The following is a 12,876-nucleotide window of genomic DNA, read 5'->3' on the forward strand; positions in this document are numbered from 1 at the left end:
TGAACAATTGATCTGAATTTCTGTCATTGTTTTGTTATCTAAGATTCTGTCTTTTACAGGAGAGGGATTTGGAGTTGGAGATGGGTGATGAATATGTCCTGGACCTCCAAAGTAAGTAATTTTTTGGAGTTTTCCTTACATCTAATAAAATAACAACTGTTAAAATTATAACTGATTCTTTGTACATTAAGAAACTTTGATATATTAAAATTAGAGTCATAGAGGTTTACAGCATGGAAACGGACCTTTTGGCCTGACTTGTCCATGCCACCCAGTTTTTACCATTAAGCTAATCCTAATTGCCCACGTTTGGCCTATATCCCACTATACCAATCTTATCTACGTAACTGTCAAAATGCTTTCTAAAAACCAAAATTGTACCTGCCCCTACTCCTACCTCTGGCAGCTCGTTCCAGACACTCGCCACCTCTGTGTGAAAAAATTGCCCCTCTGGACCCTTGTGTATCTCTCCCCTCTCACCGTAAACCTACACCTTCTAGTTTTAGACTCCCTTATCTTTGGGGAAAGATGTTGACTATCTAGCTGACCTATGCCCCTCTTTATAGACCTCTATAAGGTCACCCCTAAGCCTCCTACGCGCTAGGGAAAACAGTCCCAGTCTATCCAGCCTCTCCTTATAACTCAAAATTAGTACATCGTGCTCCATTACAGGATGGTCTCCTATAGGTAGATATATGGCAACCAAAGTTTTAATTAGGGGCATGGGCAAAAATTAATTTTCAATATTGATTTTAAGATGACATTAATATGGTAATTTGTAAATGGAGAAGGAACATAGAACAGTACAGCACAGAACAGGCCCTTCGGCCCACGATGTTGTGCCGAGCTTTATCTGAAACCAAGATCAAGCTATCCCACTCCCTATCATCCTGGTGTGCTCCATGTGCCTATCCAATAACCGCTTAAATGTTCCTAAAGTGTCTGACTCCACTATCACTGCAGGCAGTCCATTCCACACCCCAACCACTCTCTGTGTAAAAAACCTACCTCTGATATCCTTCCTGTACCTCCCACCATGAACCCTATAGTTATGCCCCCTTGCAATAGCTCCATCCACCCGAGGAAATAGTCTTTGAACGTTCACTCTATCTATCCCCTTCATCATTTTATAAACCTCTATTAAGTCTCCCCTCAGCCTCCTCCGCTCCAGAGAGAACAGCCCTGGCTCCCTCAATCTTTCCTCATAAGACCTACCCTCCAAACCAGGCAGCATCCTGGTAAATCTCCTCTGCACTCTTTCCAGCGCTTCTACATCCTTCTTATAGTGAGGTGACCAGAACTGCACACAATATTCCAAATGTGGTCTCACCAAGGTCCTGTACAGTTGCAGTATAACCCCACGGCTCTTAAACTCCAACCCCTTGTTAATAAAAGCTAACACACTATAGGCCTATAGGAAGAAGAACAACTTTTGTTGCAAGTTCTATGCAGATCTATAATCTCTAACTTATGACTTTGTTAATTACAACACTGACTCCTGCTTCCAATCGGAAAGGTGTCAGGTGCATGTTCACTCGACCAACACTGTGGCTGCTGAAAAGGCAAAATTCTTCGTGACACCTTTTGCGGTCAGCAGTAGGAGCTCACAATATGGAGTTCCAGTGAGTTTGTTTTGCACTCCACACCCATTTCCTCATAAGTTACATCGCTCGGACCTGCGGCTTGACCTATATATAGCCTTAAAAGTGAACTGTTTCCATTTATATTTTTTGTGGGAGACACCAGCGGGTTAGCTCAGTTGGTAGCTGCTGGGATTCTCAATCAAGGATCATTGGTTCAAGCCCACATTGGGGCGGCACGGTAGCACAGTGGTTAGCACTGCTACTTCACAGCGCCAGGGACCCGGGTTCAATTCCTGACTTGGGTCACTGTGTGTGGAGTTTGCACGTTCTACCCGTGTCTGCGTGGGTTTCCACCTGGTGCTCCGGTTTCCTCCCACATTCTGAAAGACGTGCTGGTTAGGTACATCGACCCGAACAGGTGCCGGACTGTGGCGCTTAGGGGAATTTCACAGTAACTTCATTGCAGTGTTAATGTAAGCCTTACTTGGGACTGATAAATCAGCTTTAACTTTAACATTGGGTAATTCATTTTCAAATTACTTTTTTTTTTAAATTGCTTTTTACCAAAAAGTGCCCTTCGACTACATATTACAATCTGTTCTCCTCAGTTCAGTAGATGTTGGGGATCTCGTTTTCTGAAATTCCCTGCTAAAAGGTTTTATTTACTGAATCATCAGAAGCATATTTTACAGAGGAAATAGTTAATACATGATACATAAACCAGATTCAAGAACCTGCTGTTAGTTAAGGACTGATCTGACGTAAGAATCAGTAACTTGAACTTTATTGTTAGTCTCTGTCATGCCAACTTGTTCATTTTAATGCATGTAGCTGACACTAACAGAGACTGTCGCTGTGCACATACTTGAAGTGCTAGTCTTACTAAAGAAAGCAACCTTACAACAAACTCAGATTTCACAACAGTGTTTTAAAAAGCATTAAGCTTCTGTCCATTTTTGTGCTTGTCCATTGAATATCATTTTCTCTAGTCTAGGATGACAAGGTGAATAGATGTTTTGAATTCAGAGGAGAGCGTATTGTAATATGTACTCTTTTGGTAAAAAGCAATTTAAAAAAAATTTGGAAATGAATTATCCAATGTTAAAGTTAAAGTTGATTTATTAGTCCCAAGTAAGGCTTACATTAACACTGCAATGAAGTTACTGTGAAATTCCGTGGGAAAGATGTGGGAAAGAACCCTTTCCAGACATTGCTGACAACCTCGGTAAAACTATAGAGAGTTACATGGATAAGTTGAGTATAGAGGGATACGGGCCAAACCGTGGGCAACTGGGAATAGCTTAGTGGTACAAGTTGGGCCAGTGGGCCTATTTTCATGCTGTGAACCTCTATGACTCTACAGCTGACCACACAAGTACCAGGTTACTGGGGTTTGAGTTTTGGCTTGTCTCCTTGCAGGTAGTACTGCTGTAGTAATATTGCTACTATGTTTTCAAACCTTTACACCTCAGTAAATAATATCTCTTCACTCTTTAGAATACTGGGATTTGATGAATGAATCTGAGAAGCACGATCTGATCCCTGAAATATGGGAAGGTCATAACATAGCTGACTACATTGACCCTGAAATTATGAAGGTGAGTTAGAATTGTATTCTACAATTTTGTTTTGATTAGTTTGGTGTTTTGACAGGTAACTAGAACTTTATTGAGTAATTAATGAACCATTTGAAAACATCAAATCTGCAGCAAAGAAAGTCCTCGCTGAACATTGGCACACTTAATATGGCTTTGCTCTAACGGCGTTAATAAAGTACCGTCAATATATCTATTTAACGTTGCCAGTTTTGCTTTAACCTTGTCTGCCACAGATTCTTTTCCACTGTGGTCTGCCTGCTCAAAATCTTTCGCCCAGTGCTTCCCTCTGTGCCCCTTTCCTCTGCCCTGCTCCTGGGCCATGCCTCCCACCCCTACTCCAAGGGTTTGCTCCACTCCTCTTGGCAGCTCACTCTGCTGCTGCCTCCACTCCTGACTGCACACATGCTGAACTTGCACTAAAATCCTGCACTCTACCCAGTGGCGGAAGGTGGCCAGAGCAGATGGTCTGGGACTTCAGCTGAAAACTGCACCAACCAAGTTCTGCCACCAGGTCGATCTAAAATTACTGTACAGTACACTGCATGGTGAGAGTGTTGGATACTATATTATATTTTATTTTTATATTTATAACTGACTCAAGAACAGCTTCTTCCCCGCTGCTGTCAGACTTTTGAATGGACCTATCTCGCACTAAGTTGATCTTTCTCTATACCCTAGCTATGACTGTAACATTACATTCTGCACTCTCTCCTTTCCTTCTCTATAAACGGTATGATTTGTCTATAGTGCGCAAGAAACAATACTTTTCACTGTATGCTAATACACATGACAAATCAAATATTTAATGTATTTAGTTTGAATGTTATTTCAGCTAGAACTGAATGATGCTTCACATATATGGTACAATATTTCAACTTCTAAATCTTTTTTTTAATGGATGAAACCTGTCCAAAGGAACCTAACTCTGCTTTTAACAATGATTCCTATGGGAACCTATGATTCACTTAAAGTTGTTGCACTTAAAGTTATGATTTTCAGGAATGCAATGACAACTTTAAGTAAGGACTCTGTACATTATTTTGCTATAAATAGTGGCTTGTTGGAGCTTCTTTCAGTAATCCGTACATACTTCAAATGTTATTAGTATTTTGCAGTCTAAATACATTCACAATGATTTAATTTGGGCTATTCTGAATTTTAAGCAATGGGGTTCAAGCACAATTGCGCTGTTCCCCTGTATGTGAATATTCTGAAAATCCAATTATCGAAGAAGAATTAAATTCATAGCTCAATATTTATTCTTATAGTCATCCAGCCACGACTAGGGCTGGGCTTTTGCCCCATCTTGGAAGGAAAACGTGCAGCCACTAATGACGCCATTCGTGATTTTTGTCACTTAAAATGAAAATGAATTCATGCATTTTGAACAATGTAAACACATTTTTTTAAATCAGTTCCTCTATAGTTCTCAACCTCGGCACTTGTTTCCGTAGCATTAAGATTGTGGAGATAAACAAAACATTTCAAACTTTCAACTCTCCTGTGGCATCTTTGTCTGAATCGAGAAAACAGAATTATAGAATATTACGATGTAGAAGGAAGCCATTTGACATACTGTGGAGGAACTTTATTATCAGTCCTACTGATAGAAGTGCTGGTTAGGTGCATTGACCCAAACAGTGTGGCAACTAGGAAAATTTCACATTAACTTCATTGCAGTGTTAATGTAAGCCTTACTTGTGACTAATAAATAAACTTTACTTTTTGCTCTTTCCCCATGGCCCTGCAAATGTTTCTCGTTTCAAACATCTAAATTTGTTTTGAAATTCTCTATTGAATTTACATCTACCACTTGTAGAGCAGCGAAGATGATCATCTTTTACTGTGTAGAACAAAGAGTCCTGATCTTAGTTTGTTGTGCCTTAATGATGCAGAGGGCTCTTTGAATGTATATGTCTGGTGAAACAAACAGACTGCGTTATTATTTATTGAATTTTCCCTGGATTACCGGTTGAGTTAACCTAATGGTTTTTGTGCGGTAAAATACACAAGGTAACAAATGCCTCGTGATTTGCGATGCTGAAGCTTTTATTATCAGAAGTTCATTTTGGTGTAATTTTTAATATACTTCGGTTGCCAGCGTTCACTGATTTAGGATTTGGTGTCCCAACTTTTTTTAAAAAGAAAGATATAAATGCACTTTTTCAGAAACTCAAACAACTGGAAAAAGAAGAAGAACTGAAACAAGCGGCAGGTGAATACGATTCTGACTCTGAGAGTGAGGATGAAGAAATGAGGGACATCAGACAGTTGGCCAGTCAGATAAGAGAAAAGAAAAAGATGCGAATCTTGCTATCCAGAGAGAAACAAACCAAGAAGGGTCCCAAAATGCCAAGAACTGCTAAAAAGGTGAGTACTGTGTGCCTGCGTGTGTGTACGTGGGCATGTGCACGTGCGTGCATGTGTTGCCACACAACATAGGTCATAAATTGAATTTCTAAAGTTGCTGGGTATTTCAGCACATCATTTTCAGTTTTTCCACCTTAAAATAATTCCTGTGATCCTCTTGAGTTTACAGACCAAGTGGTATTGTCATTCCAAACTTCTTTCTTGGATTTGGATCCAGTCACCTTGCCCCAGAAAGCCATTATTCACGTGGGCCAAGAGTGATGCCTCTATTCATTGCACTTGCAGCCTTTGAGTGAACTTGCTTCCATGTAATAATTCCAAACAGTTTTGAGCTGTACATTTGTACCACATGATAGCAAATTGAGATAATCAATGTAATGTATGACCCTTAAGTGTGTCACAGAGGAGACGGCCCAGTTATTTTTTTATGGATAGTTACCGTCTAATGGATTGGTTTGCAAAGGTCATTGTCATGGCCTGCTGCACTACATGGTTCTTCGACCATTAAAACATTAATTTTCTAAAATGAAGGGTGACCGCTGATGGACAGGTTGGGTGACAAGAAAGAGCATTCTTCTGATAACTTAAAAAAACAATCTCTAATAAAGCTTTTTTATTTTTCAGGTTGAACGAAAAACTTTGGAAAAGGAGATGGGATCGCTTGGTTTAGACATGGACAACAAAGATGAAGTAAAGTTTTTTTTTAAAGAAATATTATTTACAATGGAGTAGTTCATTTCAAAAGGAGAGAAACTGTGATTGCTGGAACCCAAGGCTAGCGGATATCTCTGTTTTCATTATGTTCTGCTGGAATTTTTGTTGAGATATCTTGGTGAAAAATGTGCTGCTTCCTTCCAGGAGGGCAGGAGAAATATGAAGGATCCCTTTTCTTTCATCCCCTTCCCTACTTCAGCTTAATCTCCAAACACACCCGAACAGCTGACCAGGCTGTTGTTGATTCACACAACTGCTTTGTTCCAGATCATGGAGGAGGTATCCCCATTGGTGTTTGTGGCGCTTGTTTAAAATTTGCATTTAAAACTGTACCTAATGTGACTATTTGCTTTAAAATTGGCAAAATATGCTAACGTGGTTTTGTATACTAATGTCTTGTTCACACGTACATTAGTTACTAATTGCATCATCTCATTACAAGAGTAGCAGGAATATTTTGATGCAGGTAGTGTCAGAGTAATTAATAATGCACAGCTGATAATGACTGGCAATTACGTGCAGGCCAGCAAAAATGATGAATTTTGTCATTCAGACTGTCACTCTTGACGGTTGTCCTCTGATTTGGTGAATCAAGTTCTTTTTTATCTTGGGACTTATTGACAAATAAATTGCAAGCATTGAACGAAAATTGTCAAGATAGGGTATTTTTACCCCGTTTTGTAATGGGGTAAAATACTGCAGTTTGATGGTCACAAACCGTGCCTTTTTGTTGAAAATAGTGGCAATTTGGAAGTTGCCTTATTGTGAGATTCCTTTGATTATATCACAATAATCTGCCACTTGTTATGATCCTACATCTGACTCCCCCCCCCCCCCCCCCCAAAGGTTCTTGGAATAACCTGGGTAGGGACCATTAACCTTTTGTTTAATGTAGATAAAGCTTGTGATCCATGGCACTAAGGTCAGAGATAAAGCAATTTATAATATCTGTCTTATTAATCCTGAGTGTTGATATATATGAGGTGACTGTGAATTAACAGTCAATCTGTGGTCTAACACCCACATTAAATCGCAAATTCAAGCAAGACCGATCCCATGAATTTCTCAGCAACCCATCCAGGCGTCAGTAAACCAACCATATGAGTCAACCAATCTCGTTGAAACTCTGCCTCTCTCACGAGAGATTCCACTCTTTACCTTAAAATTCTCTCCAAACCTTGCTCCGATTTGGGCCTTTTCCCCTTCGAGAGACTCTTTTCCCCTTGGATTCCCGATGTGCATTCACAAACACAACCTCAGCCCTTCAGCTGCACTAAGCAGAATACTACTGCTCCAAAGGAGTACTTTTGTTCCAATGGCCTGCAGCACAGAATCACCAATCTTCTGCTGTCTTCTTTGATCTCCAGGGCTCCTAAGCCCTCATCACTACCAGTCACAGCCCTTTTACTACTCGGAGCCTCTTTTCTTTACGCTTTTCTTTCTTTCTGAGACCGCTCCCTGGTCCCCCTCCCTGTCTTGTCTGATATTTTTCTCTGATGTGGCGCCCTGCACCTGGATCAGATGATCTGATGTTTTGCGCCGTTTCATTTTTATCTCTGCGCACTAGGCCCATCCTCAGCCCTTAGAACTTCTGTGCAGCTTGCTCCTGGTCCACACATGCGCAGGAACAGCTTGCTCCTGGTCCACACATGCGCAGGAACAGCTTGCTCCTGGTCTACACATGCGCAGGAACAGCTTGCTCCTGGTCCACACATGCGCAGGAACAGCTTGCTCCTGGTCCACACATGCGCAGGAACAGCTTGCTCCTGGTCCACACATGCGCAGGAACAGCTTGCTCCTGGTCCATGCATGCACAGGAACCCTCAGGCACTGTCGAGGCTTGTAGTTCCAAGTCCTCCCCCTCAACTAGAAGGTAAGCCAGATCTAGCAACTCACTAGAAATCTCTTTTAAAATTACCTTTTTAAATTGGGTATCACAGATTCCGTGAAAGTGACAACTTTAGGTTTTTAAAAATATGAAGTTATAATTTTTATGGATGTTGTTTAAACGCTTAAAAATTGCTGAAGTGTGAATTCTACTCTTTTTCCACACTGTTTAGACACACTATGCACAGCAAGCTCGGCGATCTAGAAGTGTCACCAGGAAACGCAAACGTGAAGAATCTCAACCACCAACGTCTAAAGCCCGTAGTCGCAGCAGTTCTCGCACTCCGCGTGACCTCTCTGGTGTACGTGATGCAAAGGTTTGTTTCCAATTCACAACTACATTGCTGTTTTGAGTGACAGTAATCTGTAAAGAATCAAAATGCTGCAGTTCATCTCCGTTCTGCTGAAACAAAAACGCTGGGACCCTTTGAGACAGTCATCAGTAATTTTGTTTACTTTTCTGCAAGGGAAATTTTCTGAAAACTGACCGTACTTGCAAAGGACTGGAAAACGGAGACAATGGCAATTAGCTTCTTGGATAGATCATTTTAGAGTTGAAACATAGAAACAGAAAATAGGAACAGGAGTAGGCCATTGAGCCCTCTGAGTCTGCTCTGCAATTTAATATGATCACGGCTGATCCTCTATTTCAACACCAGACACTGTGCTTTCCCCATACTCTTCACACCTTTAGAGTCTAGAGATCTTTCTGTTTCCTCCTTAAGTATATTCAGTGACTTGGCCTCCACAGCCTTCTGTGGTGAATTCCACAGATTCACCATCCTCTGAGTGAAGACATTTCTTCTCATCTCAGACCTAAAAGGCCTACCCCTATATAAATGATCTGCAAGCAGGGACAGATTGCAACATAGCAAAATTTGCAGATGATAGTAAAATAGATGGGAAAACAGGCATTGAAGAGGAGATAAAGATTTTACAGACGGATGTAGATAGGCTAGGGGAATGGGCCAAAATTTGGCAGATGGATTTTAATGTGGATAAGTAAGAGGTTATCAATTTTGGCTGGAAAAAAGGAAGGCAAATTATAATTAAATGGAAAGTGGATTCAAAATGCGAACGAGCAGAGGGATCCGGGTGTCTTATGTTCATGAATTGCAGAAAGTTGGTATGCAGGTGCAGCATGTAATAAAAAAGGCAAATGGAATTAGAACATAAGAACATAAGAAATAGGAGCAGGAGTAGGCCATCTAGCCCCTCGAGCCTGCCCCGCCATTCAATAAGATCATGGCTGATCTGACGTGGATCAGTACCACTTACCCGCCTGATCCCCATAACCCTTAATTCCCTTACCGATCAGGAATCCATCCATCCGCGCTTTAAACATATTCAGCGAGGTAGCCTCCACCACCTCAGTGGGCAGAGAATTCCAGAGATTCACCACCCTCTGGGAGAAGAAGTTCCTCCTCAACTCTGTCTTAAACCGACCCCCCTTTATTTTGAGGCTGTGTCCTCTAGTTTTAACTTCCTTACTAAGTGGAAAGAATCTCTCCGCCTCCACCCTATCCAGCTCCCGCATTATCTTATAAGTCTCCATAAAATCCCCCCTCATCCTTCTAAACTCCAACGAGTACAAACCCAATCTCCTCAGCCTCTCCTCATAATCCAAACCCCTCATCTCCGGTATCAACCTGGTGAACCTTCTCTGCACTCCCTCCAATGCCAATATATCCTTCCTCATATAAGGGGACCAATACTGCACACAGTATTCCAGCTGCGGCCTCACCAATGCCCTGTACAGGTGCATCAAGACATCCCTGCTTTTATATTCTATCCCCCTCGCAGTATAGGCCAACATCCCATTTGCCTTCTTGATCACCTGTTGTACCTGCAGACTGGGCTTTTGCGTCTCATGCACAAGGACCCCCAGGTCCCTTTGCACGGTAGCATGTTGGCATTTATTGCAAAAACACTGGAGTATAAAAGTAGAGAAGTGTTGTTGCAGTTGTATAGGGTGTTGGTGAGACCACATCTGGAATAGTGTGTTCAGTTTTGGTTTCCTTATTTGAAGAAGGATGTGGTGGGATTAAAGGCAGTTCAGAGGACATTCACCAGATTGATTCTGGGGATGAAGGGGTCGACATACGAGAGATTAAACAGTTTGGGCTTGTGCTCACTGGAGTTTAGAAAGATGAGAGGGGATCTGATCAAGGTATATAAAATACTAAAAGGGATTGATAAGGTAAATGTGGACACAATGTTTCCCCTTGTGGGGGAACTCCTGCTTCTTTGTTTCTATGTTACTCAATGTTGTGCATCTCTTCATTTGCACACAAGACATGGAGGTGAGTCATGCTTCCAGCATTACTCCTTCTGTGCTCAAGCCGTTGCTTACTTTGGCCAACTTCATAAAGGTCATTGACTAATTTTGGCATTGCCATTTATAGTGTACGAGAGATGGCATTAACTGCCTAAGCTACCTCCCTCCATCCAGTCCATGGGTTTCCCGGTTTTCAATGTGAAGAGCTCAGCTTCCTCTTGCCCTTTTAACATTACCTTGATGGAAGATTGAGAGATATTTGAGTTTTGAATTTGATTATTCTCGGCAACAGATAATTTATCCGAATTAAAACCCTGGTCATTTTTAACTATTCTGATATATTACTTAATATATTCCCACATTACTTAAACCGTTGACTATTCCAACACACTCCTGGCAGCCTCCAATGTTTTACCTTTGGTACACTTGAGGTCATCCAAATCCCTGATGCCTATGTCTTTACTAGCATCAAGTCTCATTCAATCATTACTCCTGACTTGCGAGCCAACATAGGCTCCCAATCGAGAATACCTTCATTTTAAAATACTCCTCCATGGCATCACTCACTTTCTTTGACGTTTCCATCGGATCCACTATTATCCGAGAGCTCTCTGATCATCTAATTCTGGTCTTTTGAGCATCACTAATCTTAATTGTTCCAACATAGATGGCCAAACCTACAGATATCTAACCCAGGCCTGAAACTCTGGAAATCCCTCCCTCTACTCTCAGCCTCGCTTTCCCCCCTTTAAGACATTCCTGAAAATCTCTGACAAAGCTTTTGGTCATTTGCTTTAATTTATCTATGTGGCTCTGTGTCTTAATTTTGCCTTACCGTTCCTGTGAAGCACCATGTTTTATTATGTTAAAGATGCGATAGAAATTTAAGTTGTTAACACTGCCTTTCATTTTCTTTTACGTTTTTTAACTTAAATATTTTTGTTCTACTTAGATGCTGAGAAAGGTCAAGAAGATGATGAAGAACTCCCAGCAAGAGATGAATCGCATGGGCAGGAAAGGAGAAGCTGACCGACATGTATTTGACCTTAAACCAAAGCATCTTTTTGCTGGCAAGCGGAAAATGGGCAAAACAGACAGTAGATAAACTAGAAAATAATGCCGCGCTCTAGATTGCAGGACTGTTGAGTTGAATTATAATCCACCGGAAAATGAACTAATGCATCTTGAGTAACTGGTGATAAAAGGAAAGAATAGTATCTCATTGAGACGAGATCTTGAACATACAAAAAAGTTTGTCAAAAATGTAATCGTGCCTTTTGTGATTTGAAAAGAGAATGAATTCGGATGTTAAATTCAAGAGTTTGATTGCTTATTAATGAATGTGTATTTTGTGACCTCCAGTAACAAATATGTATAAGAAATGTGTTTCAAAATGAAATTAGTGTAATTTTGGAAGGTCTGATGGAATGCTACTTTGAAAAGTTACAAATGCTATCAAGTATTCTCGTTTATCGGCAATTTGATATTCTGAATAGAATTTTAGTAATGTACATTGGAAACAGAATCATCCACTCTTGCATTGATAACTATAATAAGACTCCCTCGCTGTTCGTTGACTCATAGTCCAAACTGCCATCATTGCAAAGAGCCCAGAAACACCAGGTATTCTTGGACTTTCCTCGGTTTACAATGTCTTTACATTGCTGTTGTGTTTAATTTACTTCAGGTCAGTTTTTGTATTGTTTGGATCATTTTTGGCCATCTCTTCTTCTACTGGGGTATTAGCGTCATGCAAGTACATTATTTTGTGTTTTTTAAGCTGTAAGCAGATCTAGCCTTATAACTTTTTGGTGGCCATGATGTGGAGATGCTGGCATTGGACTGGGGATGGGCCTGGTAAGAAGTCTCACAACACCAGGTTAAAGTCCAACAGATTTATTTGGAATCACGAGCTTTTGGGGTGCTGCTCCTTCATCGGGTGAGTGAGACATATATTTATGTGTTCTCTCGGTCGTGTTGCAAGAAAGCAGAATATTTTAGTTCTGAGTTGAGCCCTTCCAACTAACTTTTGGCCTAGGTTGTGACATTCAACAAGTGGAGTCATTCCACTTCGAATCGAAGATGAGACTCACCTGATGAGGAGCAGCACTCCAAAAGCTTGTGATTCCAAATAAATCTGTTGGACTTTAACCTGGTGTTGTGAGACTTCTTACTGTACCTTTTTGGTGAGGGATGATTTTTTCCCACATTTAAGGAAAGTATATTCTTTAACACTTAACACATATCATTAAGTGATTGTTCCCTCGTATTATTCCTGTTGTGACAGCTCCAACATGAAATGAGATGACACCAAGCTGCTGAAGCCTATTCCTTTTTAAAGGAGACAGAAAAAATTATTTGGTTTTTATTTAGTGCATTTTCAAAGATTGAGCTGGGTCATAAAAATATTTCATAGAATATTTCATAGAATACTAATTTAAAAATT

The 12,876-nt window shown here is 40.7% G+C and overlaps 1 protein-coding gene across 1 annotated transcript in view; it reads left to right on the top strand.

Annotated features, from left to right (window-relative positions):
- The window catches only part of gtpbp4 (GTP binding protein 4), a 34,677-nt gene extending 21,836 nt beyond the window's left edge, over positions 1 to 12,841 (top strand). The window contains exons 12-17 of the mRNA XM_078229728.1: positions 60 to 111; positions 3,081 to 3,181; positions 5,351 to 5,551; positions 6,176 to 6,241; positions 8,326 to 8,469; positions 11,383 to 12,841. Of these exons, the coding sequence (XP_078085854.1) occupies positions 60 to 111; positions 3,081 to 3,181; positions 5,351 to 5,551; positions 6,176 to 6,241; positions 8,326 to 8,469; positions 11,383 to 11,535 (717 nt within the window). The 3' untranslated portion in view covers positions 11,536 to 12,841. The remainder of the gene's footprint in view (positions 1 to 59; positions 112 to 3,080; positions 3,182 to 5,350; positions 5,552 to 6,175; positions 6,242 to 8,325; positions 8,470 to 11,382) is intronic.
- The last annotated feature ends 35 nt before the right edge of the window (positions 12,842 to 12,876 follow it).

This window comes from Mustelus asterias, chromosome 2, assembly GCF_964213995.1.
Source record: "Mustelus asterias chromosome 2, sMusAst1.hap1.1, whole genome shotgun sequence".
Taxonomy (NCBI): Eukaryota; Metazoa; Chordata; class Chondrichthyes; order Carcharhiniformes; family Triakidae; genus Mustelus; species Mustelus asterias.